At 44.9% G+C, this 22,098-nt stretch overlaps 1 protein-coding gene across 2 annotated transcripts in view; it reads left to right on the forward strand.

The window, feature by feature from the left end:
* NSMAF (neutral sphingomyelinase activation associated factor) overlaps window positions 1–22,098 on the forward strand; it is a 610,455-nt gene that overhangs the window by 525,674 nt on the left and 62,683 nt on the right. For both annotated transcript variants that reach the window (XM_078687269.1, XM_078687268.1), the window contains 3 exons: window positions 12,071–12,138; window positions 15,655–15,722; window positions 15,957–16,080. In XM_078687269.1, coding sequence (XP_078543395.1) covers window positions 12,071–12,138; window positions 15,655–15,722; window positions 15,957–16,080 — 260 coding nt within the window. The remainder of the gene's footprint in view (window positions 1–12,070; window positions 12,139–15,654; window positions 15,723–15,956; window positions 16,081–22,098) is intronic.

The following is a 22,098-nucleotide window of genomic DNA, read 5'->3' on the forward strand; positions in this document are numbered from 1 at the left end:
TATTTGGCCTGGTGAAAAACCTTGTTGGCTCCCTAACTACAGCAGAAGCTCCCCCTTTGTCGAGCCGTAAGTGTGACGAAATTACCCAGTTTTTTACTAGCAAAGTGGACAAGATCCATCAGGATATTTCCACTCAAAACAGCCATAACAACCATGTGGTTTCTTCCACATATGCAACGGTGGCTAACCGACACTTGGTTTCCATTATTGGTCCACTACTAACCTGGCCCGATTTACAGCCTGATGGTCTTCTTGAAATTCTGTGTAAAACAAAATACGGCTCCCCTTCGGACCCCTTACCTATCGCTGTACTCCGGTCACTTGCAACTGTCCGCGATTTGTTCCACTCTGAACCTCTCCCTCAATCAAGACTGCTACCGTCCCAGCCAGTTGGAAACACGCCATGATCACGCTGCTGCGGAAAAAGCCTACTGCAGACCCTGAGATTCTTTCAAACTATCGCCCTATTTCATTGTTGCCTGCCTTTTCTAAGGTTCTAGAGCGACACATTCATCACCACCTGACCCAGTTTGTGACCACAAATAACTTATTGCATCCTTCGCAATCAGGTTTTCGGCCAGGTTTCTCTACGTAAACAACACTCCTGGGCGTCACGGAGAATCTTTGATCCCTGCTTGACAGAGGTGAGACGGCCACGCTGATATTACTTGACCTCAGAGCGCCGTTCGACACCATCTCACATAAAATTCTCCTTGACTCTCTATCCACCATGGGTATTGAAGGATCAGCCCTTGGCTGGCTGGCTTCCTTCCTCTCTGACCGCACTTTCCAAATTTTCTCTCACTCAGCCACCTCTAATATTTATTCCCAGCCTCACGGTGTCCCCCAAGGTTCCATTCTCAGTCCTTTACTTTTCAATCTTTGTTACCCCTCTGGCCCACATAGCAGACAGCGTCGGACTTACTTTGTTCACGTATGCCGACGATTCACAGGTTGTCTTTTCCCTTACTAAATCTGACAAGGCCTCCACCTCTCTCCTTCAGTTTGGACTTGGGGAAATCGCCAAGTGGATGAACCACAATCTTCTCAAACTGAATGGGGGGAAGATGGAGGTCCTCGTCCTCGGACGCAAACCAGATCTCTGGTCCCCCAGACACTTGCCTGCAGAGTTAGGCCCGCTTCCTTCTCCTGCGGAGCAGGTGCGTAACCTGGGTGTCATCATCGACAGGGGTCTGACAATGCAGGGTCAGGCTAATAAGGTGTCACAACATGTTTTACCATCATACGCTGGCTCAGAAAGATCTTGTGGATGCTGCCCAGTGACGCCTAGAGATCTGTAGTTAATGCCTTGGTCACCTCCCGGTTGGATTATGGCAACATACTCTACCTAGGGGTGGCCAAGGCAGTCACTCGACGCCTACAACTTGTGCAAAATGCCGCGGCGCGCCGTCTCAGTGGCTGCCGCAAAACTGATCACATATCTAGTCGCCTTTGTGACCTTCACTGGCTGAAGGTGGAAAACCGAGTGAAGTTTAAGGCGCTTAGCTACATGCATAAGATTAGGAATAAGGTGGCACCTAGGTACTTGCAGACCTTGGTGAAGTGCTACTCTCCTACCCGTTCCCTTCGCTCCTCTTCCCAAATTCTCTTTTCTATGCCTAAGGTCAAACTCTCCAGAATGGGCGGTCGCTCCTTTACCTATCTGGGGCCCAAGATATGGAACTCCCTCCCTCTGGATATTCGGTCAGAGGACTGTTACACTCGCTTTTGTAAAGCTGTCAAGACCTGGCTTTTTGATCAATAACTTAATGGCCTCTTCTATCTTCTACTACCTGCATTATCATAGCGCCGGGAAACCCTTTCGGGTAGCTGTCGTGCTTTAAAAGCTCAAATAATAAATAAATAAATAAATAACATACTTACCTGGAACATTCAGGACATGCATACTCCTTCCTGTAGATATGCTGTATACTCCTACTGACGCTGACCAGCAACATACAATGCATTTCTGCAGGAATCCCATCTCACTCAAGCAGAGGTTTCTAGCTTACAAAATAGTTTGAGAGGCCAGATATTCTCTACTACCTGTTCCACGTATGCTTGTTGGGTCTTGGTGTGGATAAAAGAGAGAGTCCTTTTTCTTGCTGGCCCACAGTGGCTGATCCAGAGAGGCACTATGTCTTTATATAGGGCAGGCTGGAGGGCCGACATATGTTACTTGGTGTGATATATGCCCCTAACACTGAACAGGTGGCCTTCCTTGAATCTTTATCTCACTGGAGTGGGCTCCCCTGGTTTCTTGGTGGGGACTTCAATTTTGTCCTGAATGTTGCTCTTGTCTGCTCCTTCCCGCCCCCCCCACCCCAACCATAGCCCCCCCCCACCCCACCCCCCGCTTCCACACACTTCCACCACGCCAACTGCACAAGCACTAGCTGGAACCACCTGAATATCTGGCAACTGTGAAATGCTTCAGCAAGGGTTTATCCATTCTATTCTCATTCACATGTTTGGATAGATCACCTAGTAAGTATGCTTAATTTAGCCCCCTACATTATTTGTATTGATTACCTTGGGCAAACTCACTCTGATCATAACCCTTAACATCTTCATCTGTGCTGGGAATGTAGCTTTCTTCCAATCCCAACATTGCACTTAGGAACAGCGGCACTGGACAACTGTACCTTTTGTGCATCCCTCAGCAATACTATATAAAAATTCTACAACCTTAATGCAAACACTGTCTCATCCCTACTGGTCGAGTGGGATGCCTTTACGATGGAGCCCGAGGGCATTGTTCTAGGCAGCACCCTGAATACAGGCGGCCAGCTCGAAGGTGATCCCTCTCAAGTGGAGAAGGCACTGCTTGGTTACGAGAAACAGGCAGAAAACTTCTACTGAGGGCATGGAGTGTCTTAACCAAGCGTGCAGTGAGTTATTGGAGAAACTTTTCTGTTTTAATTACGCAGAGCACTCTGTGGAGACAGTCTGAAGCGGATAAATCGGGAATGTGCTGGCCTGGCTTGTCTGACAGGACCAGCCCAATGTCCCATACTTGCCATGAGGTAAGGTCTGGTGCTTTCATACATACACAAAGCAATATTCATTTTGTGTTGATTCGACATTATACTTCACTGTACGAGTTTGCATCCACTGCATCAGCAAAGGGGGTTTGAGTCCTTCTTAACCTTTCTGCTCCTTCCCTGACCGCTGCTGGAACAGAGGGAGGAACTTAACAGCGTCATTTCACTTGAAATCAACAAGGCTATACACGTGCTTGCCTCTGGGAAACCTCCGGGCCCTGATGGGCTGCCACCTGAATTTTACAAAACCATAGCTCTCCTCCTTCCCCACGCCTGAAGTTTCTATACGACGTGGCTAAGGCGACTGCTTGTCTTCCACCCTCGCTTCGCAAAGCACTTCTTATATCACTGCCCAAACCTGGCAAAGATCCCTCTGTGATGGAGTCTTTTCAGCCGCTTGCAAACCGTAATGCAGATTACAAAATACTTGCTAAGATCCTAGCCGATCATCTGGCTCCCCTAGTCCCTCAATTGGTTCATCCAGACCAAAATGGGTTTGTACTGGCCTGAAACACCACCCCCAATTTACACTGGTTCTTTTGTATACTGGAGTATGCCCCTGCTAACTGGCAACAGGTAGGCTGTCGAGTGCCAGATCTCGAAAAAGCCTTTGAATCTCTGAATGGACCTACTTAATTGTGGTGCTACCACAATATGATCTAGATGTCCACTTCATCCGCATAATGATACTCCTTTACTCAATCCACCACTAGGGTGAAAACGGGTTGTCTTATCTCTGACCATGTATCGATACATAGTGGTTCCCCGCTCAATTACAGAACTCATTCAGTCTCACTCTATGCAGACAATTTGGACAATTTGCTCCTCTCCCTGAGGCACATCCACGATGTTCTGGTAGGCATAGCGCGAGCACTAGATCAATTTGCAAGTATATCAGGTCTCAAAGTCAACTAGGCTAAATCTTACTTCTTCCCATTGACAGTTACCACGACAGACCCTGCTCTTAAAATAAATGCCACCCTCTTACCCTGACAGGTGCACGTATCACTTTTTGGGTCTAAGAATATACTGCACTCCTTCAGACCTCCTTGGTGGCAATCTCACATGCTGTGACCTTACTGTGCTCACAGATAGCTTTCTGGCAGACTCTGCCGCTTTCAGAAGCAGGTCGCTGTAGCTCTTACAAAGATGGTGATATTGCCATGTGCTCTGTGCTTCTTTGCGAATCCCCCTCTCTATATTGCTATGCTCTTCTTTCGCTCCCTCAAACAACAGATATAAGATTTTATCTAGAATGCAACACGGCGTAGGGTTGCACTCACCAAGCTCTACCTCCTGTTCAATCAAGGTGGCTTTGACGTCCCACACTTTGAACACTGCTATCTGGCATCGCACTAGAGTGGGTGGCTAGATGGTTATAATGCTACACCTCTTTCACACCTTCACTAAAACAGTACCACCTCGCTACTGCCTTTTACAGATGGCATGTTGCTTTTACCGAAGGAGCCTCTAACTCACCCTCTTGGTGACTCCATATGTTCCAGTGCTCCCATTGCTTGGTACACCCTGTGGAGCGTTGATTGCTTCCCTACTGGAAATGGCCCCTTGGCATTCAGTGGAAAGCCATAGTCTGGGGGATCTTTATGGGAACGGTGTTCTCCTCCCATTGGAGGATCTCATTACCGTCGCTGGACTATACCCAGGAAAATATCTATTGCACAACTTCCTCAACTGTACGTTGGGGAGCACTGTGGGACAATTCATTAGGAACTCACAACACATCTAACGATCCAATATCTACATGTCACGGGGTGGGATGTCATTTAATAAAATGGTTTGCTAGCTCTTTACATACCCACACTGCTGTGCCACTCACTCCATTATGACGCCATTGGGACTGTGAGCTGGGCTGTCCCTGTTCAGACAAGGAATGCCAGGACATTCTGGAATATCCCGCCTTGGTGTCTTGCAATGCATGCTTCAAATTAATTCAATACTACCTATATACAGGGCATACCTCACTCCAGACAAAATCAACTGCAACTTTCACCACACAGCTACAGCCTTCCCCTGCTAGTTCATAATAGATGCTGATTTTCTACACATGTACTGGTCATGCACACACTCTCCCACAATTGGCTGGGTATAAAAAAATCTCCTGGCGTGCTGTACAGGGAACCTCCCGTAGCATACATGAGAGGTGTGCCTTCTGGGTATGTTTCGCCACACCAAAAAGAGTATAGTGACTTCGTGGTTTCTGGATCTAGCTCTTTTATTGGCTAAACGGTTGATCACCTGCAAATGAGTCACTCACCCCCCTAACACATTGCCTGAGCACACTCTATGAAGGCCTAGGCTCAGATCACTGCCATACGCCTGGAGGATGTCAGGGGCCTGCGTACATACCCAATTTCTAACTGCTGCGACACTGCTCAGTGAGCTTCAGTCTTCCCTGAAAGAAGATAATCTTCTCCAATTAAGACACAGCATTTTATACCTGCATGTGATTCAAGATATCACCAAATGGTCACGCTGATCCCTGAAAGTAGATGCCTCACCGCTAGTAACCTCTGTACAGCACACCTCTATGCTTGTTACTGCATGAATACTTGCCATGTATTCAAACATGATATTGTAAAATGTCAGTTATGTGAGCACAACATGCACAATTCTTTATGTATATGAATAAAAAACTATTAATAAAAAGATTTTTGAAAACAAAATAACAGAAATTTCCTGCTTGTTTGGGGAAAAAAAGATTGGTCTCGGTCTTGCAGGCCAAATGAGCCTTCTGTAGAATTCTGTTTGAAGCCATGCATGATCTTCAAGACACAGCAATCATTGGTGATGAGCTGGCAGTTGTGGATGAAACTCTTCAATCTCTGCCTGTTGTTGCAAAGGGAGAATGGTGTAGACTCACCTGAAAAAAGGAGTACGTCTGCATTCAGGAAGTAGTAGAAGTCATTGAATTTTCTATGTTCTTCCTACAGGTAACCTCCCCTCTGGGGCCTTTTAGGAACCTTATTACTACATCTGTGAGATGACTGCCTCTGCTTTATCTGCTTCCTCTGAAAACCTTGCTATAAAATACTTTTCCGTTGAAGTACTGTTTCTGGTACCTATTCATGCAGATGCTAACATACTTCTCTAGATCCTTTCTGTAAGGCTTGCCAAAAAACTACACTGACACGGCCAGTATTTGAAGTGTACAGCGTCCCTAATTTAGAGTCTTCTTAGAGGAGCAAAATTCTGCTTCATTTAGACACAGTGGTGCAATTATCCTTGCCTATTAACCATATGGGTAAATGTGTCCAGCTGAATAGAATATCTGATATTGCAGCCCTGGTTTAATCTGCCACCTCTAGTATTTTAATCAGAAGCTGCAAATATCAAGTATGCTATCCTGAAAATGACACCACAAGCTTACAGTAACGTTCTTCAGGTCCCTGGCATTCTTTGCAAAACACATTAACATTTTCGGGTCAATCTTCAGGATCTCAGTAACTCTGACTTCAGTAGAGGATAGGGGCACTCACCCACAGCTAATTCCAGATTAGCTTATTCCAAATCTTTCTGTCAACTGGCTTCCATAGGAATGCATGGGTATTGCCAGAGTTCTGGGATATGGACTCTGTCCAAAAACCCAAACCCAAGTTAAACCCTAAAATTACCCTTCCCACCCAAAAACCCAAACAGCTAGTTAAACCATAAAATTACCCATCCCACCCAAAAACCCACTCCTACCCTAAACCCTAAAATTATCCTTCCCACCCAAAAACCCAAACCCGCCCAAAACTCTAAAATTACCCTTCCCACCCTAAAAACTCAAACCTGCCCTAAATTCTAAAATTACCCTCTCCACTCAAAAACCCAAACACACCCTATACCCTAAAATGACCCTTCCCACCCAAAAACCCAAACCTGCCCAAAACCCTAAAATGACCCTTCCCTCTTAAAAACCCAAACCCACCCTAAAATTACCCTTTCCCACCCAAAAACCCAAACCCACTCTAAATTCTAAAATTACCCTTCCCACCCAAAAAATCCAAACCTGCGCTAAACCCTAAAATTACCCTTCCCACCCAAAACCCCAAATCTGCCCAAAACCCTAAAATTACCCTTCCCACCTAAAAACCCAAACCCACCCTAAAATGACTCTTCCCACCAAAATCCCAAACCCACCCTAAACCATAAAATTACCCTCCCCACTCAAAACCACCTCAAACTCACCCTAAAATGACCCTCCTCACCCAAAATCCCAACCCTCCCTAAACTCTAAACTTAACCTTCCCACGCAAAAACCCAGCCCCCCCTAAACCATATATATTTACCTTATACTTAGATGAAAAACACAAAATAAACCACTGAATGGAATGGAATGGAATGAAGTGAAAAAAGCATTTATTAAGTGCATAGCTACCCAGGGACATCCCAGCGCTAAAACAATAGACACCACAACCACATTAAGAGAAAAGCCAAGTTTTCAAATGTTTAAGAAAGCCAGTTGATTAGATTCACTGCATAGTTGAAGTGGAAGAGTATTCCACATCCTGGCAGCATTGTAAGAAAACAGACGGCCACCACTTCTAGCCTTATTGATCCTGGGTACTACGGCAAGATGGAGGTCGGCCGAATGTAGGCGTCTATTCGCGACGTAAGGCAGAATAATAGAACGATTGATGGACGGTCCCTTCCCCGCTAGCATCTTGTGAAAGATACACATGGCCTTAAATGTAACACTCTCCTGAATAGGGAGCCAGTGAAGAGATTTCAGGGCTGGCTTTGCAGATTGACGTTTGGGATCCAAAAAGCATCCCTGCTTCTCAATTTTGCACCTTCTGGAGTTTTGAGATATTAGCACAAGGGGCTCCTTAATAGAGAACATTCCCATAGTCCAGGCGAGAAAGAATGAGAGCCTGGACCATAAGCCTTCTTGAAATAAAGGGTGGAAGCTGGAGTTCTTTCCGAAGCATTCTTAGGATGCTGTAACAGGAAGCTGCCACAATCAGAGCCTGTGCATTAAAGCTCAGATCACGGTCAAGCAGATACCTAGACTTTTAATCAGGTTCTTTGGAGCAGGAACGGAGCCCAAACAGACTGGCCACATTACTTCTGCTATTAAAAATGGAGGGATTCCCAAGAAGCATCATCTCTGTCTTATCTCCATTCAATTTCAAATATGAATGATCCATTCACTTGGCCACCTTCTCCAAGCAAGGATGTAGACCAAGAGAGGAATTGTCAGAATGGTTCAGGGCCACAACAAGTTGAGTGTCTGCGTAGGTCACTATATGGACCCCAAAAGGAAGCACAATCTCGACTAGCGTGCTCATATAAACATTGAACAGGGTTGGACTCAGGAATGATCCCTTCAAGACCCTGCAGCGGAGGGATATCAGTTTTGAAGTGGTATCACCTTTGAAGACCTGAAAATACCTGTCTTCGAGAAATGATTGCAGCCACACTATAGCTCACCGCGTCACCCCCACATTTCTGAGTTTATGGACCAAAATTTGGTGGTTAACAGTGTTGAAGGCTGAACTGAGGTCCAGAAGGATAACAGCAGTGGTGCCTCCGGCGTCCAGAATCTTCTTGGACTCTTCGACTACTGCTAAGAGGGCAGTTTCTGTTCCCTGTAGTGGTCGAAAGCCAGTCTGCGAGGGGTGGAGAAGATCGTGGGACTTCAGAAATGTAGAAAGGGCTTAATTCACATGTTTTTCCACAATTTTACTGATCCCTGTGAGAAGCGGGATGGGACGATAAATTTCCCAGGAGATCCGGGTTAAGACTAGGTTTTTTTTAACAATGCCTTCACCATGGCACTTTTCCACAGAGGAGGAACTACTCCAGTAGAAATGGAGGCATTAAACAGCTCCAATATAATAGAGGAGACAGTTCCGGAGGCCTGCTTCAAAATATTGGGTGGAGCTGACTCTCATGGCGACCCACATTTCACGAGCGCCGAGATGGTTTCCAACGACTCGGGGTCCATCAAGGGAATTGCCTCCAAGTGATGTTCACTGCTCTGAGGAATAATATCCAGTGTTTAAAAATTGCTGTGGCCATCTGCAAGAGGAAAGGATGTATAAATGGCTTGAATTTTTTAATAAAAGAAAACTGCCAGATTATTACGAGAGCTGGTGGCATTAGATGTAGCTGGAGATAGGGAGGCTCTCAGCAGTTTTTTTACACTGCGAAGGGAATTAGCTGCCAAAGAAATTCTTTCTTCATAATATGAGGCCTGGGCCACTTTGATTTCTGCTCTATACATTTTAATGGTACCCCTATATTTCAATTTCTTAACCGAGGAGAAATCCTTTCTCCATATTCTTTAAAGTTTCTTACAGGTTTGTTTTAGCTCACAGAGCTTGGGAGAAAACCATGGTGCCACGACCCCAGCCCGCTTGAGGGTTTACCACAGGACTCTAATGGGACTGCCTTTGTTCTGGCCCGGTTGGAGGGCACTGACCCCTGGTGTTACCCTAATTGGTGCCGGTCTGCTGGGCCTGGATGAATCCATCTACCGGATGCTCAATTCCCTATCCCCCTCTACTCTTTTTCTTACGTGTATCTGTGTTTATCCATTGTAACCGCTTCATTTAAAATGTTTTATATATAATTTATTCACTTGTCAACTGTATGTTGTTTTTTATTCGCCCCTATCCTATGTATTTGTATCTACACATATGTAACTTGGGCAACGATTACGTTCCCATCTATGTAAAGTGCTCCAATACATCCAGGTCAAGTTAGCGCTATATTAAACTCTAGAAATAAAAATAAATAAATGAAAACATATGCCTTTAACATTCATGCCTTTAGAGCGAAGTTCATTGTAAAGGCATGTGTGGTAGAGGCATATATGTTGTAATGACGTGTTATAATGGTATTGGGTTGCAACGGCACTTGCATTGTGATGGCATAAGTTGTAACAGCATGAGTTTAAAAAGTTTGTTGTAATGGCTGTTTCTCCTCTGATCAGTTCCTCTTCACAATCACATTAGGGAAGACCCACTCTCAATGCATTATTCTCGTTTTTGTCAGTTGAATAAACTGTGCACTGGCTCAGGAATTCTCATCTGAAAGGTTAATAAGATATTCATGAGTCTGTTGAAGCTGGTGTGCTCCATTTGTGGTTTGATGTGCAGCACCTGCTTGTTACTCCCCAGCCAATTCAAGATATGTGGGTGGATAGTGGCTGGTGTGTTCACCATGCCCAGTTGACCTTGCGCATCCATGTCTGTGAAACATATGGTCTTACAAATGTCAGCATAATTGCACATGAAGTCATGCTTTGCTCATAGCACTCTAATAAAGCCTCAGAATCCTAGTCTGACATGGCTGTCCGGTTGATGGATCTCCGTTTGGGACATGAATGCCAGCTGCTCAATGAAAAGGGGGGATAGCAGTATAAAATATCAACACATAGGAGACATGGCAACAAATACATACCTTACTTGGTAGAGGGATGAAATAACTAGCTAGCTCCCTAAGGGTAAATATGCTGAATCCCGAGTAGAGGAGGACCATCATTTTCAACCTGATGAACACTTTTTACAAACTACTACAGCTTCCTGCAGCTACCAGATCATATTGCCCCTGGCACCATGGAAGGGGATCTCAGGAGCTGTTATAGTGGGGGAAAGGGATTAAATGACACCGAGCTGGTGTGACTGAAATGTCCCAGTCATTTACACCCCTCCCATATCTGTGATAACCCCATTAAAGACAGATCAATGGTTCAGAGGATCCTACATTTGACTTCATCAGCCAGGCCAGCTTGCATCCAGTGGCAAAGTGAGCAAGGGACTCACGTCTGAGCATACCCTGCCAACTTAGGGCGAACAAAGAAAAACCAAAGGTGGTGATGGACGGAGCGTTGACAATACAAACACTCACCCCAAGTTGGCAGGGTATGCTCAGACGTGAGTCCCTTGCTCACTTTGCCACTGGAGTCAAGCAAGCCCGGCTGAAGACGGCTGTAATGCCAGAAACCGGTCCTGGGAAGCTTGATTCCGGTCCAGGGAAGACATGGCTTGGCAGTTCGAGCTGGACTGTTCCCATGAGGCACAGGGTCAGACTGATTTGCATATGGCCATGTCTGAACTGGGATGGCGGAGTGAGCTAAAGAACGGTGATGGATTAAACCCAGATCAGTTGACTGAGGTGTGCAAAAACACTTAAAAATAATACCTTTTTGATTCTAAGGAAAACATAATCTACATTTGTGACATTTCATGACATTGTTGCACTTGTGACCAATATAAGTGCACTGCTGTAGCACAGGGTTTGACGATGCAAAATGAAGTCAACACCACCCACAAACTCATGTTTTTTAGTATTCCCATACTTTTGTAAGTGGAAACGCATGCACAATTACTTCTTTCATTAATGAAGTATGCTCCTAACGAAGGTAGGAAGTGAAGGAAATCCTCTAATATAAATGGTAGTAGAGAGGAAGTGGCTTCTCCACGGAGAAAACTATTATCCTTGTTTAGCAAAAACATAATAATATTTGTTCAGATGCACATTTCCGCATAACTTAGCCATATGAATTTTCTACCTAGTGGAAAACTAAAACTAGCTTTCATGCATACATTTTTTAAATGATAGTACTCTTGGAAATGTAGGACTGTTGATTTTTCTTTACTGGCCTGTCCTGCAGAAGCTATGGTTAGCCTGCAAAAGTAGATTTCTTATTCACTTTTAAGTTGGCTCTTTTTGGGAATGAGGCTGAAGCATACTACACTAAAGATGTATTGACTGCCAGTGACACATACGGAACTGCAGAGACTTAAAAGCCCCCTGTGCATCCTGTCATCCCTTCATGGTGTCTTAAATTTTCCTATCCCGCTCTGCTTCTTTGGGTATTTCAATTGATTATGCCTACATATGGTTCACACCTTTAAATGATAGAGAGTGACAACACTGATATAATATATCTCAAAGTAAGTTATGAAATTACATTTTTTTCTCCTAGAAATCAGTTTTTGATTTCCCCCATGAAGACGCATTATGCATTTGACTTGTTTGACTCTGTTTGTGAATATTGTTTTTTGCATTAGATTCTACACTGAAGATGTTTTCTAAAGAGCTCAAATCACTCCAAAGAAGTATATCATTTTCAAATATGGTGAGTTTAATTATTGGTCTTGTTGTTATATGTTGTACCCGTTGACAACCCTAATTACTTTTAACTGATTAGCTCTCGTCATGACTTATAAGATATACACTCAGATACATTATTAAATATAACTATGTAAATCCTTTAACCATTCAGTCATGTTAAAATTTAATGTTAGCAAAAAAATGATAGGCTCTCTTAAAGGTATCTCATGGCTATGTGTTGTAGGACATTTACATGTTTTGGTCTTCTATAGATACAAGATAAGAAGGTGCATGATGAAAACAAAATACTGGCCTGATATGTTTTCTATATGCTACCTCTGTGTGGGAGATGAGTAGTCAAGTAGGGAGAAATGCGGTATACTTTGTGCTTCATTTCAATTCCACCCATGTGGATTTGAGGCCAACCAAGATGATCTGTTTTAAAATTGACTAGATAGATCTCAAATCTTTCCCAGGATGATTGTTGTGATCAAGGGAGGTGGTAAAATTATATTTCCCCATGTTGGCTGGTGAGGATACACTCAAGATTTCAGTTTTTTGTGGTCTAACATTTAGATTACACCCCACCTTTCATTTGTCAGGGGTTTCAGACTGGTTTTGTAGCTGATCTATTTTGGATTGCTTTGCATACTCTGATTCTCAACCTCTTAATGCTGAGTACCACACTTCTGAATGTACCAATATCTTGAATTGCACTTGAAGCTACATATGCTCTAAAACGATAGTTTGCTGCTGTTCAAGCAGTGAAAGTTTCCATTTGATTACATCACAACCATGACAACTACTGCCTTACTTATAGTTGTTTTCGTGCACAAGCTTGAAATATTCTCCATACGAGTGCTTCTCACAGGTATGTCTTTATGCAGCCAGGTTATATTTCCGCACAAAGTCAAGAAAGAATTAATTTCACGTCCCGTCTGTACCTTTGCTAAGTGAGCCAAAGGAATTACATCTCGGTAGCGAACCACAGTCCTGACCTACCCCTTTGAACTATTGTGTTTGGCTGAAAGCACATATATATCATGGAACACAGATTTCTTACTGGGCAGTAAGTAAGACAGGTTAGGAAAGTGCAAATTTCTCATCTAAAGAGCCATGCATCAAATCTTTTGAGGAAACAGCTCGATTGTGGACCAATCCTTGATTTGCCCTTTTTAATTCGCCTGTGGAATTACATCTGAGCTAAGCAAGGCCCCTCCCCTACCTTTTTTCAGACTAGTTTTCTCCAGCTGAAATAGCCCAACTTTCACTACAAGTAAAGGATACATTAAAGTGTACTTGTATACATCTAAATGCCTTATTATCAAACCAGTTCTGGAGACAAAAAAAGTACTTGTATATATCTGAAGTTCTCCAGCAATGGTATGTTTCATATATTGATATGTGGTTCCTTACACACTTGTGCTATGAAATTCTAAAGATGGGCACCAGGACGTGGAGTTTAATGCTAACATGTATTGACTACAGGGAAGACCCAAATATCAAAGGGTGTGATTTTTCTATCCCCGTTTTCAAACGTACAAATGCACATTGATTGGTTTGAAGTTTGCAAAGCGCCCACTGTACTGATAGCTCGTAATTCAAATCTCCAATTCACAGTGGGTCGCTAAACCACCTGACTAATACATTTTAATAAGGCGGATTGCCATTTACGATCCCTTGCGCTTTTCTACAAATGCCAGGGTGGTGGCCTGCAAAGAATAGCAGTGTGCCATCCCAGCATTCGCATTCCCAAACTATAATGTGTTTTTATAGCTACTTGTGCCTCTAAAAGGACCTGGAACTGTTGCTATTTCATAAAAATGTTTCCCATTTGAGAAGACATCCGGGTGAGCACACAGTGGTCCCCTGCACTTCCCTCTGCACCCTAGGATGCCACCAAATATGATTCCCAAAAGAGAAGCTGTTGCATGGGGGCACCTTCTCCTTTACAAATTAGTTACCACCTCTTTTGAGGAATTAGTAACTGTTCAATGGTTTGCAGCCACCATTGCATTGCAGTTATAAAACATTGATGCTGTTGTGACTTTGTGACTTGTAGTTGGGAGCAGACACTTCATTCGTACCGCCTTCTCATTAGAATTCAGAATGTTTTTTGGTTTTTTTTACAAAATCTTTTCATTAAGCTCTTTTTAGTACAAACTTAAGTGTATATCTACTTGGCTCAATTTGAATACCTTTCTGACTTGCAAAAGGGTGCATGGAGTGATGTATTTAACGTATGTTTTTGATACTGATGTGTTCAATACAGTAACAATTACCAGGTCTGACTGTAGGGAATAATTCAGAAGTATGAGAATCTATGAACAGCTCAGTCATAAAGATTGAGATGATTGCTGTTCTGAAACAGGTGAGAGAAGTCATATTGGTTTTGCTGGCGCAAAATATCCATCTCTTTACCGGCCATTCTAGAACTATCGGAACAAGCAGCGTTAAAAAGAACTTAAGCAATTTGGATAAGTGAGGAAATATGAAAAACATGTATAGATCACCATAAAGTTCAGACACAGTACCCCCAATGAGAACGATTGGTTATGTGCAAAATGCTTGATAGGTGGGGTTTAAACGAGTAAATCTAAACTCGTCCTAAAAATCTTGGTAATAACTAGAGCTTATGTAGACTACTCTCTCTCATTCAACAGCTGTTCATAGTGAACCTTCACATACCTTTCCTTTAATGAAGAACTTTTGGTATCCTCTTTTTAGGTTAGACAGTGGTTTACCAATTGGTTCGTTATCCATATGCCAATTGAACAGATTCACTGGTCTATTGACTAATTTAGTATACATTATGCAAAGTCTTTATTCTGACAAAAGGTTAGTATTCGTAATGAGACTTAGAATGATACCATAGTCTGCCTTTTGTGGAAATTCCCTTCCAGCACAATCTTTAAATCTGCCTAAGAGAAAAAACCAGTGCCAGGTACTCATCTGCTACATGCCAAGGGGCCATTTCCATTTGTTTGGTCTCCTAGCATCAGATAGTGACCCTTAGAGCCGAATTGCTAAATGTTGTTAGTGACTTTCTCCTTTATAACCTATACCCCTGTATATAGTACACCCTGGCACTGTGTTCCCCTGACTTCTCAATAGGCAGAAGAACTGGGAGGAGCGTGAATGGGACATCCGCCATTTTTGTGCTGACTGTCCATATGACACTCCCCTCTAAATCCAGCCTATTGTCTTTAGAGAGCGAAAGGGAGCCCCCACTGAGATTTTTAAGGGGGCTGGCCATATGTACTACATTTGAATGGCGAATGTGCTTGTACAATTGTTATGAACATTATTACAAATGCATCTGGAACCAGGAGGGAAACTACAGGGAAATTAGTTTAATCCTTATGTATTTTTGTAAAGGGGGCCTGTTGACATGCACAGATAATGGTTTACTGAGTGTGTAACAATACTTAATTGAAGAGCGAAATTATCCTTGTCATTCATTTTACGCTGATCTATCTTGTTTTGAAAAAGAGACAGTAAATGTGATAACAGAATGAGTATTCCCTCTTATGATTTGTAGGCCTTGTCATCTTGTTTGGTGTTACCAGATGATTCCACAGCCATATGTTCTTCATGGGACAATCATGTGTAAGTATCATGCACCTGCATTCATGTGTTTCCATATTCACAATGTTGTGTTCAGGAGAATGCTTAATGAAAGTAATTGATAGATGGTGACCTTTATCACTTTTGTCATCTTTTCCTTAGATTCTAAATGTGACCGCTTTTTTTTCCACATGCATTCTTTATGAAGTTAGCTATTGTGACGTGACATTGGAAAAATGTTGGCTACCTGTAACTCGTAATTTTGTTTTGTCTCAGTTATTTTTATTCCATAGCATTTGGAAGACGACACGACACTTTAATGGGGCATGATGATGCTGTCAGCAAGCTCTGTTGGCATGATAACAGGTTATATACTGCTTCCTGGGATTCCACGGTAAAGGTGTGTTTCATTGACTTCATGTACTGGCCTTTAATAATGTGCAATATGCCTATTACTAAACGATAATCTTCATTTCTCCAATTATTCTTCCTCGTACCAGGAGTTAAATTTAGTGCGGTCAGGCACCTCTGACCGAGTTATGATAAAAAGCCTCTCTTCCGTCCCCCATTGTCCTCCTCTACCTCCTCCACTCACCAAGGAACCAACAAAATCAAAATGTTCTGACATCCTCAAGCACTGAAACTCAAGGTCATGACAACAGGCAGGGGGAGAAGGTTGTAAGTACTGGGACTAAGAAGAGTAATAGAGATTACTAGATAAGTAATTAGGGCATTACTTCCGCAACCCTTCATCATCCCAGCCCTTACATTTCGTGAGGATAGCATTAAGCAGAAACCACAAACAACCCCTAAGCAACACAAGATGCCTCTAGAAAGGAACACTGCAGCAACAAAAGAAACATAAGACGGGGAGAAAGGTTACAGGCATATAAACCAATCATGCAGTCAGAGACCAGCAATCACCCACTTGCCACAAGAGTGGGAATCAACAGCAGCAGCAGTCCTAAAGAGGCTGACTAGCCCTCGAACAGAAGTCGCTGAGCTTAGATAGAAAAAGCAATACTCTCCCAGATAGAAAAAGAATACTATCCCAATAATGCCACAGAAAGGCACCACAGTACCAAACCAACAAGGACCAGAAATCCAAAAGGGGGACTAGACAAGGTAAAGGTGCTCACAAGCCAGCCACTCAACAAGAGGCACACCAAATAGCCACAGTAGGAATCAGAACCAGTTCTGATGAAGAAGGCAGGATCCAGGAACATCCCCACGTCAATATCGAACCTAGGCAAGAAGTACGGGATAGATAAACAGCAGAGGTGCCATCAGAGCAGAAAAAAAACGGCCATATGTCTCAATTCCAACTGGAAGCACCTCTGAAAGCCCAAGGCCAGACCCTCACTCAGAATTAGGAGTTCAAAGGGAACAGCATCACAAATGGAGCTTGGCAATCGATTGGCACAAGGCAAGACCACACCAGATGGAGAAAATCCACCTACAAAGGAACACTTAAGCCTTGTCAGAAGACCTCCTCTTAGATAAGAGGCATACAATGCACTGGGGACCCACATGTAAAAGACCCAGTAGATAAGCCCCAAGAGGCTATTGGGGTAAGCTATAGATGGCTGACCAAGCCTAACATGCGAAGTCCAACAACAGCATGGCAGTCCGAGGAAATGCTAGAAAGCAGAAATAATACTGAACTAAAGAAAAAACAAATCCAGAACAAGGAACCTGAATGGGACGGAGAAACTGTCTACCTTCTCAGCCAATCAGAGAGAGACAGAAGGCCACAAAAATACTCTGGAAACTTTAAGGCAAAGCAGCTGTAACAGACAGAAAACAACTACCATCACTGAGAGCCAAATGGTGTTTGTCCAGCCCTAAAGAAACATAGAACAATTAGAAACCAGACCCAGTATTCCACAAGCTAAGGGAAGGGGAAGGCTTGACTGAAAAAAGGCAGCCTAGGCAACAACACCCCAAGCTCAAACCCCATAAGAGAGCACAAGCGTGGGGGACCCCAAGGCCAACTCAACTAAAAGAAAGGAAATTGACCATTAGATTAGGGCAGAAAGTCAATATTCCCCACACATGATACCAGGCAAAATACACTTAGTCAACAATTCAAACTCAACAGAAGCGCATCCCCAACATGCCAAACCACAGATTTTTCATGTGGAGACCAGTATACCCCAGACCAACAGAGGTAGCACCAAAAGAGAATGGCACCAAGCACAGCAGGCAGCATAATGGAAAGGCAGAGCAAATGGAATACCCATAACAGTGTTCAAACCAATCCTCCACAAAGGATCAAGAGATTGGTGGCCCAAGAGAATGCACCAATCAGGCAGAAAGCACTTACCAATCCCAGCATGAAGCACAAAGAGAGCTGGGGCAGCTAAAGCCACCACACTGGCTCCCAGCCGACGTGAGCAAAGTACCCATGAAATAAGAGGAAAAGTATACATGCAAGTAGAAGGCAACTCCAAAGCTCCAAGCCCAGTAAGGAGCGCAAGGGTAGGCACTGTGACCAAAGCCACCAACTCTACAGCTCAACAAAGCCCCAAAACAAAGGACCATGGAGACAAGGTGTCTACCAAGGGTCGCAAGGTAGGTGGTAATGCTCAAGCTCCAAGCGAGCAAGGAAGATATAAGGAATTCAATGAAGTCAAATCCACCAACCACCACTGAAACTGATCCAAAACTGAAAACCGAGACAAAACTTGGTCACTAGAAGAATCCCAGCAGGCAGAAATGTAATCCCAAAGCACCAAGTATAATGGAAATTAAATAGGGAGCTCATCAACCTCGCCGCAACAGCCCATAACAGAAAGGATGCAACAGAATAGAGGCTGTCCAGAGGAATGGTCCAAGCAGACAAGCCCAAAATTGAGCACAAGGAGAACCAGGCTGTTTGATGCCTAGAAACATCATTCCAACTGACCACAAGCACAGGACCGAGGTGTCAAGGATCTCAAGAAGAGGACCCTAATTGGGCTTGGATAATTGCCTTCAGTCTAAGAACCGCAGGGAGCATACAGGCATATAAGAGCCGGCAGAGCAACCCATCACCTTAAGAAATGACCTAGGATAAATAAAGGCCAAGGAAATGAGGGCCTAAGAGAAGTATCCAGATTGACAGCAAGCAACCTGTGAGTCCAACATTGAGCACATGGAGGAACCAGGACAGTTAATTCCCAGAAACCATATTCCAAAAGACACCCAGCGATGTAGGACCCAAGAGAAGGACACTGGGAGGCAGAAGGTAACCACAACCCCCAAGCCCAACAGGGTGCACCAGGAGAAGCCAGACATTGTAAAACACCAGTACACACTTTTTTAAAAAAATTCTTTATTCATGAATGTACATACATAACACATGTCTAACATTCACGGTTTTCTATTTTCACCCCAACAGTAGATCATACAGCAGTACTCCCCCCCTCAATAGGCACAAATCCAGGTAACTTCTACATTCACAACCTGGCTCCGCGTCGTGTGACATTGCACGCCTACCCGCAGGAAGGTGCCGGAGGCCTCCTATTAGCGTACCTGTGTCTGATGAAGAAGATCCCGCCCCTCCCACCCCCCCCCCCCAACAAACCCTCCCCCTAACAAACCCTCCCCCTACCCCCTGTCTCCTGGGCGCAAGAGTCTCTAATTGGTGTGTTTCTCCGGTCTACAGCACCGACCACCTCTTTACTATATGCTTATAGAAACCTAAGCTCCAGTCCTGGCCTTGGTATGAGTGACTTCAAACCTCCCTACTCAGTGTGTGGCCTTTGAGCTATCTCCCTGGGATAGTGCCGGGTCCCGTCTATCTAGATCCAATAGCATGACCTCCCACTCCATAGCTATGGGGGTCTTCCGTCTTCCAATGTCCTCCTCTCTCTTAAAGGTGACACCCTCTATCTGTCCCCACTTAACAGCATCTCTCCTCCATATCTCCGCACCGGGCGCCCTGGGGGATTTCCATCTCATGGTGATTACCCTGATGGCCAAGAGAAGCGCCTGATCTATAAATCTCAGTTTGACTTTCAGTGTTTTAGGGCGATGGCAGGCGCCTATTAGGCAGTACTCCGCTGTCTCCTGTATCTGCATGTGTGTGCCCTCACGCAGTGTCTGACATACCTCCCCCCAATACCTCTTCAGTGGCGGGCACGTCCAAAGCATATGGAGAAAGCCCGCTTCGTCCGCTCCACACCTAGGGCAGCAATGGGGAGAGTCTGGAAACATCCTATGGATCCTCTCCGGGGTGAGGTACGCCCGATGAAGTACCATAGACTGAACAAATTTAAATTTTACATTCCGTGACACTCTCCTAGGGTGTTCAAGTACAATTCGCCACAGGTTATCGGGTATTGCCTCCCCCGTGTCCTGCGCCCAAGTGTCCCGTAATGTGGTGAGGGATATCGCTGCGTGTGCTCTAATCCCGATATATAACCATTGCACCAAGTGCCCTCCCGTACCCATGTAGTGCATCAGGTGTACGAGTTCGTGTCTAGGTGGTTGGGTTCGCTGTGGCGCCCATGTCGTTCGAATATAGTGGGACACAGTGGCATGCAATAGATACTGTCTGTCAGAGGTCCCCGTAACCTGTACAAAGGTGTCGTGATCTAGAAGTGTGTCATCTCCGAAAAAACTCCCTATCTCCACCACCCCACCCTCTGTCCAGCAGCGTAATGTTTGTCTTGTGAGTCTCACCTGTGTTGTCGGAATTCCTAATAGTGGGATATTCCCTGCATAGGGTGTGGCTGACTCAGTATATGCGAGCGCTTTCTTCCAGCAAGTGAGGGCCGTGTGAAGTAATGGGTGACACGTCCGTGGGGTCTTACTTTTCGGCAATAGTAGACTATGTAAGTCTCCCCGATCTAATCGGTCCGTCGCGAAGCCAATCTCGTGGAGGTTTCTACCCGCCAGCCAGAATGACAACCACTGGAGCTGGCTGGCATAATAATAACCACGGAAGTCCGGGCCTCCCAGGCCTCCCAGTCTGGTGCCGAGTTGGAGTTTGCGGAGACTTATCCTCCGTCTGCCCGTCCCTCATATCAGAGTGATCAGCAGGGTGTCTATGGTGTTAAAGACCTGTTGTGGGAGACATACCGGCAGGTTAACAAAAAAGTACAGCAATCGTGGGAGCATGACCATCTTGGCTATCGCAGCTCGACCCATCACAGAGGCAATGAGGTCCAGAACCCAATGCTGCTGCGAAGACCGGTGATGGCCCTGGAAATGTTACCATCGATCTGGTCCTCCATTTTTCTACATATACGAATCCCCAGGTATTTAAAGGCGGATTGCGCCACCGGAATCCGAAAGGCCCCAAAGGGCACGGAGGGAGGGTGAGGCGCGTCGCAGAAATAAAAGCCCACCGATTTGTCGGGATTTATGGCCAATGCCGACATTCTTCCGAACCTGTGGAATGTGTCATACAATTGGGTATGGTCCGCTTCCAGATCCCTTAGGTAAAGCAACATGTCATCCGCATAGACTGACAATAAGTGGGTCGTCCCTGCCACTGGATTCCCCAACTGTTCAGTGCGCTTGCGGAGGGCGATGGCGATGGCGAGGGGCTCGAGCGCCAGAACAAACAGCATGGGGGATAGAGGGCAGCCCTGCCGGGTGCCTCTATGCACTGGATATTCCGCCGAAACATGTCGTCCCGTTCGTGCCTGGGCGGTGGGGTCAGTATATAGCAGCTTGATCCATTGCAATAGAGAAGCAGGGAATCCGAAGCGTCTTAAAGCTTCGAACATGAAGGGCCAGGAAAGGGAGTCAAAGGCCTGCTTCAGATCAAGTGTGATGCACCCTGCTCGGTGCAGGTCTGGTGGTGAGGCAGCCATCAATGCGTGTAGGCGTCTCGTATTCAGGGAGGTGTTCACCCTGGGATGAATCCACACTGGTCTCGGTGTATAAGGGCGGACAGGTGGGGTTGGATTCGCAGGGCAATAGCTTTACTCAATATTTTGTATTCTGTGGACAGCATAGAAAGAGGTCTATAGTTCGTTAATTCTAAGACATCCCAGTCCGGCTTGGGAATGGAGATTACCAGGGCTTGCATGGTGGACTTCGGCAAGTACCCTTCCTCAAACGCCGTTCGGAAGATTTTTTCCAGCACCGGCACTAAGACCTCAGAATAAGCAGAGTAGAACTCCACCGGGAGCCCATCCATACCCGGCGTCTTATTTCTATTCAGGTGTTGAATCGCGGCGCGTATCTCAGGTTGTGTAATGGGTCCCTCTATCGCTTTCTGTACGTCCGCGGTTAAGGTCGGAAAGGGGAGATCGTGCATAAACTCATCTATTTGCAGAGAGTCATCTAAACCTGTAGGATCGTAAAGTGCCTTCAGGTGGTCTTGAAATGCCTGGTTAATGGTGGACTGAGTCTGCACTAGAGTGCCCGCCGGGGTACGTATTTGCGTAATCGTTGGCGGTTCCAACCTATCCCGCACCAG

Source organism: Lissotriton helveticus, chromosome 4_1 (genome assembly GCF_964261635.1).
Source record: "Lissotriton helveticus chromosome 4_1, aLisHel1.1, whole genome shotgun sequence".
NCBI classification, from domain to species: Eukaryota; Metazoa; Chordata; class Amphibia; order Caudata; family Salamandridae; genus Lissotriton; species Lissotriton helveticus.